Raw genomic sequence first — 19595 nt, 5'->3', positions numbered from 1 at the left:
GGGTACTGATGGGCCTGGGTGGTGTGGTGGGTAACAGAAGTAAAAGGGACATCTTCCTTCTCTTACCAATGACTACTGATATTCTGTGACTCTTCTAGCAGTTGCAAGGTCTGCAAACATTCTTTTGCATTAATTTAAAGCAATTCAGAGATTGCTGTCAGCCAAACAGCTTGTTATGCTGGGAGTCTCATGCTTATTTCCCCCATTATTTTAAAAATATAAACATTAAATGCACCTGTGCTATCTGTCCAGTGAGAGGGAGAAGTGAATGACAGCGAGGGCTACTTGCATTTGATCTGGAAAGTTGCAGCGACTGAGGCTTTTTACGCTTTTCCTATATGCCATTTTCTTCACCTAAATTGCACCACCTCCAGCTTCTATTTCCTAGTAGTGTGGTGAATTGCAGGTATAATAGAAGCTCTTGTATTTCCCTGCTGAGCAAGTAGTACCTTTCTGTGTGGCATGAAGCCTGCTGACCATCTTTAGCTGCTTTTAGCACACAAACACCCTTCTCATTTTAGTAGATGCTTGTTCATTATGGTGAATGGGGCACTTCTCCACCAGCCTCAGTCTACTCTCAGCAGCCCCCCCCCCCGCCTTCTTACTTAAAGCTAATCTAGGGAATGGCTCTTCCTGATATCAGCTCTGGCACCACCTACTGGTGGCCTCCTTGCCTTCCACCCTACCAATCCAAAGGGGTACCAGCCACTACTGGGCTGGTATCATAACAAGGTTAGGAAGGAGAGCATAGGAGTTTGCTTCACTCCCCTATGTGCCTCTTTTGTTATAAAAAACAGACTCGCCAGCCTGCTTTATAAGCAAATGGATAGTCCTGTGCTTAATAAACAGACACATGCATATTCTGGCTCTGTTTTGTATATTTCCAGTTTGGTTCCCTTTTGCTTGTGTACATATGTCTGCTCTGTTCCCCACTAAGCAATTTTTTAAAAGCCACATTAAAAATAGCAGATTAAAATTTTATGTACTGTATTTTGAACTGTTCTCCTAGTACAAAAGGAAGTACAAAAGCTGGTAACTTCAGTTCAAATCAACACATACCGGTAAGTTTGGGAGGTGCAGATCGGGCAGAATTTGCAAAGCTCAAGAGTCCCCAAATCTGGATTAGTCTTTTCCTTTTTTGACTAGTGTTTTTTCCCTTGACCAAGTCATATAGCTCCAAAAGAATATGCTCCCTCTGAGAAGAAGAAGAAACTTTCATCAGAAAACGTTGCTGATGACTATGACAGGTATTGTGTAGTTTATAAGCTGTGCATTTATCTGACAGATACTTAGGGACTTGGGTGATAGTTGTTCCATAAGCTTTCAAGCGACTCCTTGCCTTAAGCTACCCTGATGCTCCCCAGGTACAGGGCAGGATATGATCTCATCACTAGTACAGTGGTACCTCTACTTACGAACGGAGCTCCGCCCGCCATCTTGGCTGCGGTTTAGATAGGATTTTTTTCTACTTACGAATTTTTAGATAGGGTTGCTTCGACTTATGGATTTTTCTTCCCAATGCATTCCTATGCGATTCGACTTACAATTTTTTGCATTAAATTCGTAAGTAGAGGTACCACTGTATTGAATAAAGATTCAGCTGCCAGTGAGGGAGCGGAGGCGGATTTAGGGGAGCACAACCAGTTCGGTTGCACTGGGTGCAGAGCCTCCGATGCACCGCAACTATGATATAGAATGGAAGGTGAAAAACGGGGGACGGAGGCATGCGCCAAACTTTAGCATTGCACAGAGCACTGTTGAAATTTGAGACCCCAAAGTCCACCACTGAGGGGAGGCTGGGAGAGGATCCTCTTTGGCAGCAAAATGACTTTGCTGGGCTGACTTCCTGGATTTTTTCTGCCATTCACACTGAGGAAGAGGATCATCAAAACATCTGAGCAGTATGTGTGCATGGTGCTTGCTCCCAGTATACCATGATAAGCCAGAAACCTTGGTTCTCTCTCATGATGGGTTAAATTGGCTCATGTGTAATGTTCACATATTTCTTCCAGTTCCTTCTCTCACCCAGGTAACACATACCAGAAAGTAGCCCTTTATCTCAGGCAACTAAGAGCATGCAGGAATGAAAAACCAAGGAGCAAGGGAAGAAAATCATTCCGGACTGCATAGACGCTGCAGCTTCAAAGCACATTCAAAGCACATTCTTTCCCTCAAAAAATTCTGGGCACTCCAGTTTACCCCGCAGAGCAACTATTTCCAGCACTCCTTAATCAACTACAGTGCCCCAAATTCTTCGACATGGATAATGTGCTTCAAATGTGCTTTAAAGATATAATGGTTCCTCCTAAAGTGCTCAGATCTTGACCAGCCCACTGACCAGTCTAGCATCTCAGAACAAATCTAACAAATGGGGAACAAGGGGCTCTCCACAGGACAGAATATTTCCAGCACAGAGCTAAATGTAGAGTAGAGATTGTGATAGAGGCCTCCCGCACAGCAAAATATCTGGATTTGTAGGTTGCACAGGGTGGTATTCAACTAAGTTTTCTCAGAGTGGACTCATTAAAATTAATGGGCCAAATGTAGCCATGTTCATTAATTTCAGTGGGTCTGCTCTGAGAAATTAACTATGGGTAGTTAAATATTGCCCATAGACCTTACACAGGGTTGGTTCAGGCCCCATAAGACTCTACATTTGAAAACGGAAAGTCCTTCTCCCCTCTATTGTTCCTTATGGGTTCTTTTGTTTGCTAGCTTTTAAATTATTTTCAAGCACACAGATTTATGCACACAGCCAGCAGCAGATAGCTGCACACACCCATGTTTGGGCACTTGCTTACAATATTATCATTCAGTCTATCAAAGTGTACACTTTTGAGATACATCAAAGGCTATCATTAAGACTTGCAAGTTCCAAGCAGTAATTATCTCTTCATTACTTGCTGGTTGGTTGTTGCATAGGCTAATTTCATCTGGGGAAAGTGGTTCACATCCTGCATATAGTGGCAAGATAATGTTTTATATTTGAGCTGTTTGGGGCCCTTTTCCAACTGCTGTGATACAAGACTCTAATGTTGGCTTCTCCATGATTTTTACAGCCACGCAACAATTCAGTGTTTCCGTCTTAATATGCTGCAGTGTTCTTCCACCACCCTTTAATCCAGGCATCCCCAAACTGCGGCCCTCCAGATGTTTTGGCCTACAACTCCCATGATCCCTAGCTAACAGGACCAGTGGTCAGGGAAGATGGGAATTGTAGTCCAAAACATCTGGAGGGCCGAAGTTTGGGGATGCCTGCTTTAATCCAATGCTTTAATCCAATACCTGTATGATAGGGATAGGGAGCCTCAGGCTCGGGAGCCCTCCTGGACTCTATGGCCCTTGGGACTCCCTCCAGGTCATACCTCCTCCAAGCCACACCCTTTCTTCCCAGGCCATACTCCCTCACTAGTTCTGCTTTGCGTGAGTGTTATTTGCCTTCCTGGAATGCATCCTTGAGCTCTGGTAATGTCTCTTTCTGGATGGAGGGTAGAGAGGGGTGCATGAGTCTGTAAGGATACTTGCCAATTTATATTTCTTGTTCCACCCACTTTTGCCTCTAGTCTCACCCACTGGCATGTGACCCCCAGAAGGTTGCACGGAAGGGAATGTGGCCCTTCTGCTGTGAAATTCTCCCTGCCCATGATCATGGCTGGTTAATATTCTTCAGTCTTTTAAATGTGTTTGTAGAAGGGAAGGGAGTTATTGTTTTGTTGTTTTTGTTTTAACTATTTATTTGTGTTTTTATCTTGTATTTTTATATTGTGAATCGCCCTGATCTTTTGATGAAGGGCAGTTTATTATTATTATTATTATTATTATTATTATTAGTAGTAGTAGTAGTAGTAGTAATACTGGCTGTCCAGAATTTCAAACTGAGTTTTCCCCCAGCCATGCAGTTAACCTGATATCCTTTGTGGATAGGTGGAAGACATAACTCATTATCTCTTAAACTGTTCCTTAGGTAGAGATGCAAGAGGTCACTTTCTGAAACCTTTGTTCACACAAGCAAGTGGGCCCACCCCAGCAGAAATGGTTCGGTTTCTTTTGAGTGGCAATAATAGCTTCGTAACACACGAAGTGGCCCTCTATGCACTGACTGCAATAAAAATAAGGAAAAATGAGTTAGATAAAATTGCTATACATTGTTGTGGTGATTTGGAGGTTTAATGTGAAATCAAGCTGGATTTGAGTTTGTTGGTGTCTCTGGTAACTTCTCTCTCCTACATTACGTTGACAAATTGGATTTTTTTTAAAGGGGGGGATTCTAGAATTCTTGGAGCTGTCAGAGGTGCACAATGGAAATTGTGTTTTAATGCTCAGGAACTTGACAAAGTCTTTTTTTAATATTATGGATTTTAAGGTTGTGGATGTTTGTTCTGTATTATATTATTCATACTATTGTCTAAGATAAGTTTGTCACTGCCTCTGGCTAGAACAATAAACTTATAAACTTGAGAACAATGGTATCCTTTGCATGCAGAACATGCACTCTGTCCCTAATCTATGACTTTGGATATCCAAATCCCAAACCCACTTAATCCTTTAACCATTTAATATTTTATTTTGCCTGGTTGTAAATCTTAATCTAAGTTTTTATAGGAGTTCCTTTTTCCATTAAATAAAATAATGTGAGCAGAAAGGAAAGTTTAAATACATCTCTCCACCCCTCTTACTTTTCTGATGTATTATGTTACTTTTTTATTGCATTTTGCACAAAAGTTGTGCAACATGAGAGTTTCTGTTGAGTCAATTTTGCTGATTAGGATAGAAAAGCTCTGTATATGCCAATTTGATATTTAACAAACAAACAAACAACATACTGTACAATTCTCTCTCTCTCTCTCTCTCTCTCTCTCTCTCTCTCTCTCTCTCTCTCTCTCTCTCTCTCTAGAATTTGTTCTAGCTGAATTTGTTTCCCAACTACATATGCTTTTGGTCATCAGCCTAAGGCAGTGCCCTCTGGTGTCCTCCAGATGTTTTGGACTACAACTCCTATCATCTCTGAGTATTGGCCAGGCTACCTGAGGCTGATGACAGTAGTAGTTCAAAGCACCTGGAGGACACCAGGCTGGGGGATGCCAGGCTAAGGGGACTAGAAGAAAGCTTGAGACATATTGAACATTTGGGGACAGTAAATGTATAATAGGGATTGGGGTTGTCCAAAATGTCATTTCTGGTTACTTAGCCAATTCAGCTGGTGGCTTTTAATTACAGGGTGATGGCAGTAGAGGAAGCACACAGTTATGATTTGCTACTGACACCGGATAGGCAGATCTCTGAAACAGGAGTTATCCGTTATTCTGACAACCAGCCTCTAACTCCAGAAGAGCAGCTTGTTGTGATGCTCAGGCATGAGGAGGAAATAAGTAAAGGACAAACTCTACCCACAGAGAGTGATCTGGAGGTAAGTGAGCTGTTTCCGGAAACACAGGTCCCCTCCAGATGATTAGTTTATCCAGAGATCATCCTGCTTTTATCCATAAAAGGTAAAGGTAAAGGGACCCCTGATCATTAGGTCCAGTCGTGACCGACTCTGGGGTTGCGGCGCTCATCTCATGTTATTGGCCGAGGGAGCCGGCGTACAGCTTCCAGGTCATGTGGCCAGCATGACAAAGCCGCTTCTGGCGAACCAGAGCAGCACACGGAAATGCTGTTTACCTTCCTGCTGTAGCGGAACCTATTTATCTACTTGCACTTTGACGTGCTTTCTAACTGCTAGGTTGACAGGAGCTGGGACCGAGCAATGGGAGCTCACCCCGTCGCGGGGATTCGAACCGCCGACCTTCTGATTGGCAAGCCCTAGGCTCTGTGGTTTAACCCACAGCGCCACCCGCTTTTAATAATAAATTAAAATAAATAAATAAATAGCTTTTTATTTATGTCCTTTTTTGAAGCAAAATGAACCAATGTGAACCTGAACAGGAACTAAACCTGAATTAAAACTCTGCAGGTTTCTGGTTATAACAGAATATTGGGGGCAATATGGTAAGCAAACAGGAGGCAGGAGATTCTCAGGGCTGAGATGTTAGGCAGTCGTCAGATTGGAACAGGAGCCAAGTCAGGAGTTAGAGTGAAGAAGAAGAAAGACACTAGACAAACAAGAAGCCTTTTCAGCCTCTCTGGTCAGAGAGAGCCAGAAGCCAGCCTAAGTGGGTGAAGTTACTCCATTACTTGGGTACTCTTTCAGCAGGTGTGCAGAACCTTTAGCCTTCCAGATGTTGCTGATCTTATTTTCCTTGTTGTTATACTCAAAGCAATAAATGTAATTCTGTACATATATATCTGCATTTACTTTCTAGCGATACTGCTACTACATCCATAAAGGCATCCGGAAAGATATGCTGGCACCCCAGAAAAAAGAAGTGATGGATAGCATTTTAAAGCATATCCCAAGTCATTTTCTCGCCAATCCAATGCTGGAGACGTTACTGAAAGAATTAACAGAAGAGATTCAGAACGATTATCATATTTGGCTCATGAAAGACATTGGTAAGAGAAAAGTGTGGTTTGGCATGGGCAGTGATTCTTGATGAATTTTTATTGTCACGAGGTTCTGCAAGCTGAACACCGGAATTCTGCAACCTGGTTTCTAGGACTGGTCCTATCCTTAGGTAGATTGTGGAAGCTGCCTAGGTGGCACTTTTTGGGTGTGAGTATAAAATAACAAACTGTAATCACATTTGATTTATTAGACACAAAGTCTCTAGCATAATCAGAACTACAATTCTCAGCACCTTTAAAAACTACAGTTCCTAGGATTCTTTGTATGGCCTAGTGTGCCTTCTGCACATGCTGCATACACTTAACCATTGCTTCCAAACTGCATCCAAACGGAGTTTCCTTCTTCTTCCCATGCTTTGTGCGGTTTTACCCTAGTTGATTACATCTTGATGGATCCAGAGGAGAGGAAAAGACTCTTTATATACAACATTCCATTGCCTTTCCCTCGAAGACTGATTCGTGCACCAGTTCCATGGCACACAATCTACCAAGAAGTGAGAAGCTGGAACGAAGATCACCTCTTCACAGTGAATCCTATGATGCTTACTTTGCAACGCCTCTGGTTCTCAGAGTAAGTCGCCTGGCTTATAAATATCCCCTAGTTTCTTTTTAAGTAATAAGTTTCTATTTGCTTTCTGAACTATGCAAACTCTAACCGGCCATAGATTGATGAGATTGTGTGGAGTACAGTATCTTCTTGCTCACAATCACCTTATATTACTGAACAATATTGACTACGGAGCCAACTACCCTTCCCTCAGGTGTGAGTATAGATCAGTCCAGAAAGATTTCTGGTGGCTTACAGGACCAATCCCAGAGGACCCCTTGCGCTGTATACAGTAGGCAATTGCATTCAGTGCTATGCTGGTTCCAGTACAAGGGTTGTTGCTCAATGGCAGAGCATCTGTTTTGCATGAAGTAGGTATCCCAAGATCAATTCCAGCATCTCCAGTTATGGCTGGGAAATGCACCTGCCTGAAACCCTGGAGAGCTGCTTGCAGCCAAAGTAGATAATACTGATCTTGATGGACCAGTTAGCATCAGGCAGCTTTCTGTGTCCCTAAAGGTGGGACTGTAGCTCATCTGCAGAGCAGCTGGCTTGCTTGGAGAAGGTCCCAGGTAGGGCTGGAGAGCTGCTCCCAGTCAATGTAGACAGTACTGAGCTAAACAGACCAGTGAACTAACTTGGTATAAGGTAGCTTCCTATGTTCCTTAGACCGGGCAGGCACTGGTATGATTGCATTTAATCCTTATTCTACATCATTATGTCAAGTTCATCACAGCCATGCATTTTTTCTTCTTCCCTCCCATAGGTTTTGTAACCTGAGGTTTGTTCGTACCCAGGAAATACTCGAGGGTGATTTGCCACTACTGCCCAGCGAGTTTGAAGACTTGGTCCAAAAACATTGTCAAGAAGCTCATGATATTCTTCTGAACAGGTCAGAGTGCTTTTGGAAAACCTATGACTTTCTAGCTGGTGTTGCACTACAGCTCCCAAAATCCCTGATTGTTGACCATGCTGGCTAGGGGCTGATAGGAGTTGGAGTCCAACAACAGCTGGAGAGCCAAAAGTTCCCCACTTCTGCTTTATGTGAATTATGATTATGACATTGCTTTATTCATAGAAATGACCCAAAGCAACCTACTGTTAAAAAGATAAGAGTAACTTCTGTTGTTCCGCCCACTTTTTCTTAAGTTCACAGAGATGTGTGTGAACAGAATAACTGTGTGATTTTCTAAAACCTCACTTTTAAAGCCATTCATTTCTGTCTTTGATCATAGTAAATTCTGCAGGAGTCCACCTCATTTCAGAGGCTTTAGAGTAAATGCCCTGAGCAGCATGAATTAATGCTACTGGCAATCAAGCAAGGGAGGGGAACTTTTTTTGGCTTGACAGACCCGATTGTTCTTCCCACCCCACACAGTGTTTTGCAAAGCGAATCGTGCATGATTTCTCAAGTGCCTGGCAACCAGCTGCTCATTGGGCACTTGGCCAGTGCTCTGCAAGGGGATTTTCCAAGCCCCTTTGGGCCAAGCTCTGTCTTTACCTGACCATCTGACATCAGGGTTAGGGCATGTGGGCGTGACTTGCCCGAGTCATGGGCCAAATGGAGAAGCTTGGTGGGGAAAGAAGCATCCAAACTTGTGCTCTCCAAATATTTTGGACTCCGTCTCCCATCAGCTGTAATCCAAAACATATGGAGGGCATCAGGTTGGTGAAGGCTGTTTTAAAACAATCTTGACATATGCTGATAGGAGAATTTACACATTACAGGTGGATTCCAACATGTGCAGAACTGTTTGTTGAACAGAAGCAAAACTGGCTTCATCTTGCTCCCCAGAATGACTTTGACTCTTCTCAACTGATAGAAGAATATTTTGCTTCGGTAGCCATCCTCATGTCTTTACAGCTACGGGAGATGGTCATTAATTCATTAGCGGATCTCCTTTCCTTCTTTAGCATACATAAGGTATGCAGAGTTGACCGTGTCATCTGGACTGTCAGTGCTTTGTAGACATTCATGCAGTTTGATCTTACATTATATATTATGCGTTTATTGTAGTTGTACAGTCATACCTTGGAAGTCGAACAGAATCCGTTCTGTAAGTCCGTTTGACTTCCAAAACATTTGGAAACCAAAGTGCAGCTTCCGATTGGCTGCAGGAAGCTCTTGCAGCCAATCGGAAGCTGCACCAGATGTTCGGCTTCTGAAAATCATTCGAAAACTAGAACACTCACTTCCAGGGTTTGATTATTCGGAAGCCAATTTGTTCGGGAATCAAGGCATTTGAGATCCAAGGTACGACTGTATTGCATTATAAAATTTTAAAATAAACGGACAGCTCATAAACATCAAGTTGCTGTACAATAAAATCACTGGAATATCATAAAAAACCATAAATTAGAGAAGTGACCAACACTGAATCTAATTAATTCTCTAAAAATACTTGGTGAAAACAAAAGCATTTTCAGCAGGTGGTGAAATAACAGAATGATTAAAAAAGAGCAAATGCTGCCGTTCCATCAGATGGTAGTCAAGGTGTCATAACGAAGTATCAACTGGAAACATAGATGACAGATAAAAAGTATATAGAAGACCTCAAGTAAAAGTCCATCCCCAGAAATCCCTCACCTCCAGTCAAATGAAACCCTGGTTAAAAACAACAAATTGCATTTAAAATCCTAATTAAATGTACATTTGGGAAAGGGGATGGGGAAGAGGATACTGCACCTCCTTCTCCCCAAGCCAACCACACTGCAGAGAGGAGTACTGAATCCTCCACACACCAGCTGGTGATCTGAGCGTTTAGTGCTGCTCAATTGGGCTGTGTGCATGTTCCCCTGTTTGGAACTGGTGGGTGACACCAAATTTCAGTACAGGGCTGTTTGAAAGCCCTCTTGCAAAGAGCCCCAGGTTGCTCTCAGTACAGGCTGCCTGCCTTTCCTTCTTACCTCGCCTCCCCATCCCCCATCACCTATTGACAGCCCTGGATTGCCCCAATTAGCCAGGGGATCTGGGACTCTCTTGACTCAACTTGGCTGAAGTCTGGTTCTGTTTGGATTTACCCAATTTGCTTCAAGTTTTAGGCTTGGGCAGACTCCATTGGACAGCCCTAGTATTTTCATTCTATTGCTGTTGGATGAACAATATACAATCCTGCCAAATTTGGTTAACTTTCGTGTAGTTTGGAAAGGTTCAGTCTATCATCTTGATTCAGAATGGCATCTGATGGTATCAAAATATATCCTTCTCTGGAAGGATGGGGTTTCATATTGGGTGATAATCACTGGCAGAGGAACAGGGGTGCGGGGGGGAGTGCACTGCCCCCGGCAGCACGATCCCGGTGGGGTGACATCGTGGCTGCCCCCCCATGCTGGGCGCCATGCCCCCAGGATGCGCATCAGCCACGCCCCCGCCTGCTCTCTGTCCGCCCCCCCCAGGATGCGCGTCAGCCACGCCCCCGCCTGCTCTCTGTCCGCCCCCCCCCCCGCTGGAGCTTGAAGCTCCGCCACTGGCAATAATATCTTCAGAGGTGTCTGCATGCATAGAGAACAGGTGGACAGACAGACAGACAGACAGAAAGACAAACAGACAACTTTCCAAATATATAACAGAAGAAGATTCCCTAGATGTAACATGCTTTCTCTCTTGAGGACGGAAATGACTTTGGAGAAACTTATCATGAAATGCAATTCTTCATACCACAATTGTTGGTCATCAAACTGGAAGTGCACGAGCCTGATATTATATTTGAGCCAGATGTGGGAACTTGTTGGGATTTACTGTATCGCTGCTTCATGGAGGTCCTGAAGAATTCTGAGGGTCTTCCAAAGGTATGTAAAAGTAAGATTAAGATCAAAATCATGTCCATGTTTGCTCAGAGATCAGCCATATTATGTTCAGTAGGACTTATTCCCAGGTAAAGGTACATAGGATTACAGACTTCAGCTGCAATCTTATGGAAAGCCTAATTGAAAACAGTGACCTAGATGCATGTAATGCTAAGCCATGCTTTAATTTGACCAATTTGGTCCAGCACCTTAACCATAGGGTTTTTTTTATTCATGGACAAACCACGCTCATAAGCCATGGTTGGTTAATATTTACTATGGTCAGCACTATAGTTTAAGGGACGCGGGTGGCACTGTGTGTTAAAACACAGAGCCTAGGGCTTGCCGATCAGAAGGTCGGCATTTCGAATCCCCGCGACAGGGTGAGCTGCCGTTGCTTGGTCCCAGCTCCTGCCAACCTAGCAGTTTGAAAGCACGTCAAAGTGCAAGTAGATAAATAGATACCGCTCTAGCAGGAAGGTAAACGGCGTTTCCGTGTGCTGCTCTGGTTCGCCAGAAGCGGCTTTGTCATGCTGGCCACATGACCTGGAAGCTGTACGCCGGCTTCCTCGGCCAATAACGCAAGATGAGCGCCGCAACCCCAGAGTTGGTCACGACTGGACCTAATGGTCAGGGGTCCCTTTACCTTTACCTAAGCATTATGTGTGAACCACAGGCTTTTGGGAACTGATTGCTATTAAATGAAAGGCCGGGTGCTGTGCTGTTTTTATTGTAATTATTTGTATGTTTAAAACAGTTTTTATATGTATATACTGTTTTAATTCTACCAATGTTTGTTTTAAAATGATGGGGGTTTTTCTATGTTTTTAGCAATTCTTGTTTTTATCTGTAAACCACCTTGAGGTCCCGTCAGAGGAAAAGGCTGAGTATAACTAAATATATAATAACAACACTAACAACAACAACAACAACAACAACAACAACAACAACAACAACAACAACTGTAACTTAGTTTCTAGTATGCTATCATATGATTGTGCTATCGTTTAATCATTTACAGTAGCGTATCAAATGAATTCTAGGATATTATAGGAGCCAAAAAACTATAGTGTAATTCCCCAAATTTTAGGCAAGAAACAAGCATTTTCTCTAAGATGCATTCATACAGTGTTTATCCCTTTCTGCTCACTATGGTTCTTGCCTCCTCTTTCTAGGTACAAGTTAAACTATTCCCAGAATTAAAAGGGGATGACCTAATTCTTCGTACTGTCCAAGCAGATGAATCATTGGTTTCAGAATATGTGAACAAAACTGCTGAGATATTTAATCGCAATCTTGTTGGTCCGCGAAAGTAAGCATATGCTGGTAGTTTTCTCAATCAAATAGTTGAAAACCTGCTCCTTGATCTCAGGAACCAAAATCTGGCCTCAGTATCTTAAGAAGCATCCAAATGCATATTGAACAGGGGGAAACCCAAACAACTTCCCAAAATGTATAGTAGATTTCCCAGACATTGCGTTCTTTCATTTTTTGTCTCAACAATGGAAATGACTTGGGAGAAAATCATGCAATATTGTTATTCATACTGCAAATACTGGTCTGGAGGCACATGAGGTCACCATTTTGCTGAAGCAAATCAGATCTGGGTCTGGTCAGTGCCTGAATGTGTGACTGCCTGAGAACCACATTTATGCCACTTTGAATTCCATGCATAAAAGTACATAAAAACATTTATTCATTACCATTGATCCTGTTCTGGAGAATTTATGTTTCTTTTATCTCCCCCCCTCCCCTTGTGTTTAAGATACTTAAGCGTGTACCAGAAGTACAGCGATCTCTTGAATAACAATGCAGAAAATGACGTGACTGAGTTTTTAAGCAAAAGACATGAGCTGGATGATTTTGTGGAGGTAATGACTTATAGCATAACTAAAAGCTGATTTACAAATGTATCCTGGAGAAATTTTCATTTGGAGGTCATGACTGCAAGGAGGTCAACCTGCACTTCTGGATCAGCACTTTCAAGCAAGATCAGGTGTGCAGAAAGCCAGGCCTGTGGAGAAAGGCACAACCTTGTTTATGGCTTTTGAGCACAAGCAACACCATGGGGTTTCTTTGCAATGGACTGCATGAGTGTACTAAGGGACCTGAGAAAGGTTTTTATAAGATGCATAGATATTGCAACAGACACTTAATGCCCATGTGTTGGAGAGGATGCCCCATTATAGAGACAAATCAACACATGCAGTGGGAGTGTCCTACACAAACACTATGCAATAGAACGAAATATCAAATTTCCCCTCATCTCTCTCCCCCTCTCTCTCCTTTTCCCCAACCACATAATGCATATGATAACAGTGTCTCATAGTCCTACTGAATGTAAATGAATTGGTGAAAAAGACTATGAATTGAAAGTGAAGACACCATATGTACTTTCCTTTGTTTGTTTGTTACACAAGAAAAGCATGAATAAAAAACTAATTAAAAGAAAGAAAGAAAAGAAACACATTTGTAGACTGCTCTTTTCTCATTTTCAACATGTCTGAAATAGCCTAAGATAATGTGATTGTTGTTAATGTTGTTGTCACCATATAACCATGGCAATGTCATCCATATGCAGAAGATTGATGGTTTGACGAAACTGAAAAAAGAAATTGCGTCTCTGCATGTCACAGTCCCTCTGGCCTTGTTCTGCCTCGATGCATTAAAGCTGAATGCGGATCTTTGCTGTCGGACTCAGAAGCTGAAAGACAGGCTGATTGAGTTCCAAGTGGAAGAAAACAGGGAGGTAAACCAGAGGTATGTGCAAATAAATGGGGCATGACCATGATTTTTTTTTGGGGGGGGGGAATCTGTCCATTTTGGTTTCTCTCTGCCCCCCCCCCCCACTTTTAAGTTCAGTTCTCCACATTGCCACAACAGATTGTGGATCCTTTTTATATTTTTAAAGAAGTCCTTATGACAACGAACCACATTTTAGTACAGATTTCTCTTAATATAGGGACGCAGGTGGCGCTGTGGTTAAATCACTGAGCCTAGGGCTTGCTGATCAGAAGGTCGGCGGTTCGAATCCCTGTGACGGGGTGAGCTCCCGTTGCTCGGTCCCAGCTCCTGCCAACCTAGCAGTTCGAAAGCACATTGTGTAAGTAGATAAATAGGTACCGCTACAGCGGGAAAGTAAACGGCATTTCCATGTGCTGCTCTGGTTTGCCAGAAGCAGCTTTGTCATGCTGGCCACATGACCTGGAAGCTATATGCCGGCTCCCTCGGCCAATAATGCGAGATGAGCGCCGCAACCCCAGAGTCGGTCACGACTGGACCTAATGGTCAGGGGTCCCTTTACCTTTACCTATCTCTTAATATACACATTTTAATGCAATCACACTCTCACACACACACTGATGGCTGATGTAACATAGTTTTGTATGTCACTTTGCCTAACACATTTGTTTGTTTGTGCAAATATTTATATACCACTATATCATTAAAAAATTCATTCATTGTGATAGATGTTTAACAACATGTCCCTCTTCTGTTTCCAACTGTAGCATTTGCAACCAGTACAGCATAATTGCAGACAAAGTCAGTGATGTGCCAATGACCACTGAGGAGCTGGTTGAGACCACGGCCTATTTGAAAAAATCCAGTGACGTCACTGTCTTTAAGTTGCGTCGTGAAATCAGGGAAGCTATCTACAGACTGGAATTCCTGATGGACTATGCTGATCTTCCTTGTACGTTTTTGAAAAGAAAAATACAACAAAGGAAGAATTCAAGCTAAGGGCTGGTCTTAGGACTGTCACCCAGCTAAACAAATCTTAGTTGATGAATTGCATGAGGTTTAATTGATTCATTTGTTAAATTTGCTCATGAGGGAAATTAATAATTCTGAAGCAATGTTTTAAAATAATCCTTTATTTGTTTTTAAGTGATACTGAAATATACTTGGAGTCGAGAGTGAATTTCATGCTCTTTATCCAGCTTGTAGTAGCAATAGAGGAAGAAGAGAAGAATGGCTCTTTCTCCAAAAACGTCTGCTTATATACATTATTTACACAATGGGCCTTGCGTGATTGGCTACTTCAGGGCTGCACCTGTGGGCCAATCAGGTTGCGGATTGACTTCAGCCAGCAGCCTGATTGGCTGCTCCTGCAGGTCAATCAGGTTGCTGATTCACTTCCACCTGGAGCTGGATTGGGTGGTTCCTGCGGACCAATCAGACTGCTGCATTCTGGATCCTATTGTTCTAGGATCCAGCTCAGTACATAACAGATACATACACCTGTGAACATGAGAAGGGAGGGCACCTATTTTAGTAGGGTGCTTTCAATCTGCCATTTTTATGAGAGCCAGTATGGTGTAATGTAGAGTATTGTTCTAGGACCTGGAAGACCAGAGTTCAAATTTCCACTTCAGCCAGGAAGTTTCCTGGGTGACCTTGGGCCAGTACCTCACAATGCTGTTGTTGGGATTAATTGAGTAGGGGGAGAATAATATATGCCACCTTGAGCTCCTTAAACAGGAAGGTGGGATAGAAATGCAATAAATAAAAAATAAACACCGTACTTGCATTAAAAACCAGAGCTCAGTCAAATATTTTGTTAGCTTTCAACTTAGTTTATTTGAGTTAGCTTTTTAGTGCAGCAGCATCACAAAATGATGTACGAAGGAGTGCAAGAATAGCCACAGCAGAACAGATGTGCAGATTAATTAAAGGTATAATATTTTCCTAGATGATGATATAAAGCTGAACAGTACTGTTCTGCATTGGCCGGATGAGATTGAGGTCATCTTTGACTCCGCAAGGAATCAGCTGATGAACAGACGGGATCACGTGGAGCTCTGTCTCATCAAAAGGTAAGTTACTAACTTAGGAGTGGGTTGCCTCAGAAACTGCCGCCTCCCATTTGAACCTTCCCAAACCATTAAGAACCTTCCCAAACCATTAGGAAAAGTGAGCCAAGTAGATTACTGCAACGGTTCGGAAGCTTCAGCGGATGCAGAATTCGGCAGCCAGGTTGCTCACCCTCTGCTTTGCAGAGTTAAGTTAAGGGTCCATTGTTTATTTATTCAATCTAGGCATTTTATATCCCACTTTTCTTTAATAGACTAACAAAACCTCCAAGTGACTTCATTCTTCACTTCACTTACTGATTTTTTGGGTGTTTTTTTTTTAAATTGAGGAGCAAGTTATAAGATGAGTGAATGCTTTGCTGTCTTTACTTATAACCAGGTGCTCTGAATTCGAGGCTATCCTAGAAAATTATAACAGAGAAGTCGAAAGCTTCCGAAAGAAGGATGTCATGACTATGGAAGAAATGAAGAACAACGTTGAAAAGTTTAATGAGTTGTCTAAGAATTTGGACGCTGCTCTTTCTGAATATGAAGTTAGTCTCTCCGTAGCTTTAAATTTGCAAATGCTTACTTAGCATTATCCTACCCATGCCTGCTCCATAGTAGGTCCTACTGAATTCAATGGGGCTTACTGGCAGATAAGTGAGGTTAGTATTGCAGCCTTACAGTGCCAGCCTGTGCATGTTCATGCAGAAGTGAGCTCCTCTGGTTTGCATCCATCTATTCACAGTAGACCCATTAAAATAATTGGACCTAAGCTAATCATGCCTATTGATTTCAATGGCTCTACTATTCTGAATATGTCTGATAGTGAGTGCGATTATGCAGCCTAAGGTATTGAGAATGGTTGACCAGTGGTCTTTTCTGGAACACAATTGTGTTCACAGCACCTAGCTTTGAATGGTTTTTTTATTTACAGTATTAATATTTATCATTGCAAAAAGAGTTTGTGACACTTCACAAAGTGCAAGAGGGCAGGTCTCTGTCCTGAGGAGCTCACAGTTCAACCCAAGTGAAGCAACAGAGGGAGGGGAACATAAGAACCTGCTGGATTAGGCCAATGGTAGGGTTACCAGACATCCCTGGTTCCCGGAGACAGCCCCCAGTTTTGCAAATCTGTCCCCGGACAAATTCCGTCTCTGGAATGTCCCGAGATTTGCAAATCTGTCCCCGGGAAATGTGGCAGCAGCAGACTCAGCAGCCTGGAACTAGCCTGGTAGCACAGTTGGCTCTGCCTGGCTTCAGGAGCTGCTCGCTGCTGTGGCGCCCACAATTTTTCCTTGCCAGAAGTCCCCATATGATGTGTCTTGTGCACAACACATCATATGGGGGAAAAATGGCAAGTGCCACGGCAGCGGGCAGCTAGCAGCTCCTGAAGCCAGCCAGAGCCAACTGCACTACAAGGCTGGCTCCGGGCGGTTGACTGCCACTTCCGCCACCACTGCAGAAGGGGAACTGGGGATGTCTGGTGGTACAGATCTCCTGCCCCCTTCCCCTATGACTTCCGAGCATCCCCTAGTCTCCTGCCCCCTTCCCCCTTTTTTTGACTGATCGGGGGAGGCTCGGGAGTCACGGGCGGGCGGCGCTCCGTTGCCCAGTTTTAAAACAACTCTGTGCATTTATGTTTCGCAGTGTGCGAAAGAAGGGCTTTGCATCTTTATACAATATGCATGTGTGCTTGGGCCCAGGGTCTTTTTGCCTTACCACCCCCACTACTGACTCCCTGTTGCTACTCAGCTTCAATTAAAAAAAATGTCCCCGGATAAATCTGGTAACCATACAATGGCCCATCTAGCCCAGCATCCTAGTCACACAGCAGCCACCCAGATGTTTGTGGGAACCGCCCCCCCCCCGGGGGCAGGACATGAGTACAAGAGCACTCCCCACACTTGTGATCCCCAGTGGCTAGTATTCAGAAGCATTACTGCCTCTGGCTGAGGAGGCAAAGCATAACTATTGTGGCTAGTAGCCATTGATAACCTTTTCCTTCACGGATTTGTCCAATCCTTTAAAATCACCCAAGTTGGTAGCCATCACTGCCTCCTGTGGGAGTGAGTCTCATAGTTTATGCACTGCATGAAGATGTGCTTCCTTTTATCTCTCTTGAATCTTCCAACATTCAGCTGCTTTGGATATCCCTGACCTTTAGTGTTCTTCTGTATGCACAGACCATGTTGTAGCAAATTTTGATAAGGAAATGATGTGGGGAGACTTAGATCTGAATGTCCCCCTTCTCTAAAGAAATGGTTTTAGCTCTTTTTGTAATGCTGAATTGAAAACACCCACCCACACACCCCAATAGCTCCACACCAAATCATTAAAATAGTGTGTGTGTGTGTGTGTGTGTTTGTTTGTTTGTTTGTTACAGGCTATTAATAAGGAAGAGGAGCTACTGGAACGAGAGAAAAGCCAGTTTCCACTGCTGCAGACTATCATCACAAACAAAATACCCTTTGAACAGCTTTGGGTGACTGCTTACAACTTCCATACGAAGTCTGAGGAATGGATGAATGGTGAGGTTTTTCCTGCACAAAGATAAGTTGCTTGCAATTGAGTTGGGTGTCTTAAAAAATATGTTTACTGATTTTTATGGGAGAAAACAAAAGGTGTGCTCCCTTCCCAAAAAGCAGAAGATATAATAATAATAATAATAATAATAATAATAATAATAATAATAATATCATCTGAAGGCATTTCTAAAATGAAATTGCCCTCACCCAGATAGGCATTTGTCAGAAAGTAATGTCCCATTTTCTTTTCTCTGCAGCTATGTGTACAGCACCTGTCTTGAGGTAGGATATCTCTGAGCCTGAGATATTCCTGCATGGCCATGTATTATTTAAGGCAGTGCTTTTGGTATTTAACTAGGAGTTACTGATTTTGGCTTTGGTTTTGTTACAGTGCCTTCAACACCTGCCAGTAAATCTTTGCAGAGAAAACTTGGCTTTTGAGATTTACAAAACGCTTGTTTTCTTTTTCACATGCAGGACCTCTCCTACATCTGAACGCTGAAGAAATCAGTGAAGAGGTTGCCACCATGTGGCGGACAATGTACAAACTGACAAAGACCTTAATAGATCAACCTGGACCGAAGCGTTTAGCAGAGAACGTGAAATTTAAGATCGACAAGTTCAAGCAACATCTTCCTGTCCTCTCTATTGCTTGCAATCGAGGGATGAAGGATAGGCATTGGGAGCAGGTAGCGATGGGCTCAGTACTGCATGTTTGCACATCAGTTTGCATACGAAGTCCTTGTGAAAATTGATCAGCATTTTAGTTTCAATTTCTCCTGTGTTTGTGTGCATTTTTGCCTAATATACTTGGCCACAGTAGTTCATGCACTGGTTACTTCAAGACTGGATTACTACAATGTGCTTCATGTGGGGCTTCCCTTGCACCTGATCCAGAAACTGCAGTTAGTATGGACAAGTGAGGACTTGTCAGCATCTAACACCCATGCTCAGAGATCTGCACTGGTTGCCGATTTGCTACTGGGTCAGGTTCAAGGTATAAGTATTAATACATGAAGCCCAGAACAACTTGGACCCAGTTTCCCTGTGAGATCACCTTTAACCCATATATGCACTTGACTTGTAGACCTAGCACTGCCAATCTTTTAGTGTGGCAGCATCCAGGGGCGTAGGAAGATAGGGGCGGTGGGGGTGGGGTGCCCCGGGTGGCATGATCCCAGGGGCGCCATCGTGGCTGTACGCCCCGCCCTCAAAACGCCCGCCCCGCCCTCAAAATGCATGCACGCCCCTGCGCGCGGCGCATCCCGCCCGCAAAATGCGCGCCCTGCCCCCAAAACACATGTCCCTCCCCTGCGCGTGGTGCGTCCCACCCCCAGAACGAGCGCCACGTGCCTGGGGGCAGCATGCCTGCTCTCCGCCCTGTCAGCATCTACACTTTGGAACTCCCTGCCTATTGAAAACCAGGCAGGTGCT

General features: G+C 43.4%; 1 protein-coding gene across 3 annotated transcripts in view; it reads left to right on the top strand.

The window, feature by feature from the left end:
• DNAH3 (dynein axonemal heavy chain 3) overlaps nt 1-19595 on the top strand; it is a 94937-nt gene that overhangs the window by 10266 nt on the left and 65076 nt on the right. For all 3 annotated transcript variants that reach the window (XM_060282550.1, XM_035131636.2, XM_060282551.1), the window contains 15 exons: nt 1175-1247; nt 5218-5407; nt 6303-6492; nt 6880-7075; nt 7818-7943; nt 8780-8975; nt 10661-10840; nt 12013-12149; nt 12603-12708; nt 13419-13597; nt 14347-14531; nt 15531-15654; nt 16031-16184; nt 18020-18164; nt 18639-18850. In XM_060282550.1, coding sequence (XP_060138533.1) covers nt 1175-1247; nt 5218-5407; nt 6303-6492; nt 6880-7075; nt 7818-7943; nt 8780-8975; nt 10661-10840; nt 12013-12149; nt 12603-12708; nt 13419-13597; nt 14347-14531; nt 15531-15654; nt 16031-16184; nt 18020-18164; nt 18639-18850 — 2393 coding nt within the window. The remainder of the gene's footprint in view (nt 1-1174; nt 1248-5217; nt 5408-6302; nt 6493-6879; nt 7076-7817; nt 7944-8779; nt 8976-10660; nt 10841-12012; nt 12150-12602; nt 12709-13418; nt 13598-14346; nt 14532-15530; nt 15655-16030; nt 16185-18019; nt 18165-18638; nt 18851-19595) is intronic.

This window comes from Zootoca vivipara, chromosome 14, assembly GCF_963506605.1.
Source record: "Zootoca vivipara chromosome 14, rZooViv1.1, whole genome shotgun sequence".
In the NCBI taxonomy this organism is placed as follows: domain Eukaryota; kingdom Metazoa; phylum Chordata; class Lepidosauria; order Squamata; family Lacertidae; genus Zootoca; species Zootoca vivipara.
Note: the sequence above shows the minus strand (reverse complement) of the source record. Positions and strands in the feature narration are given on the sequence as shown.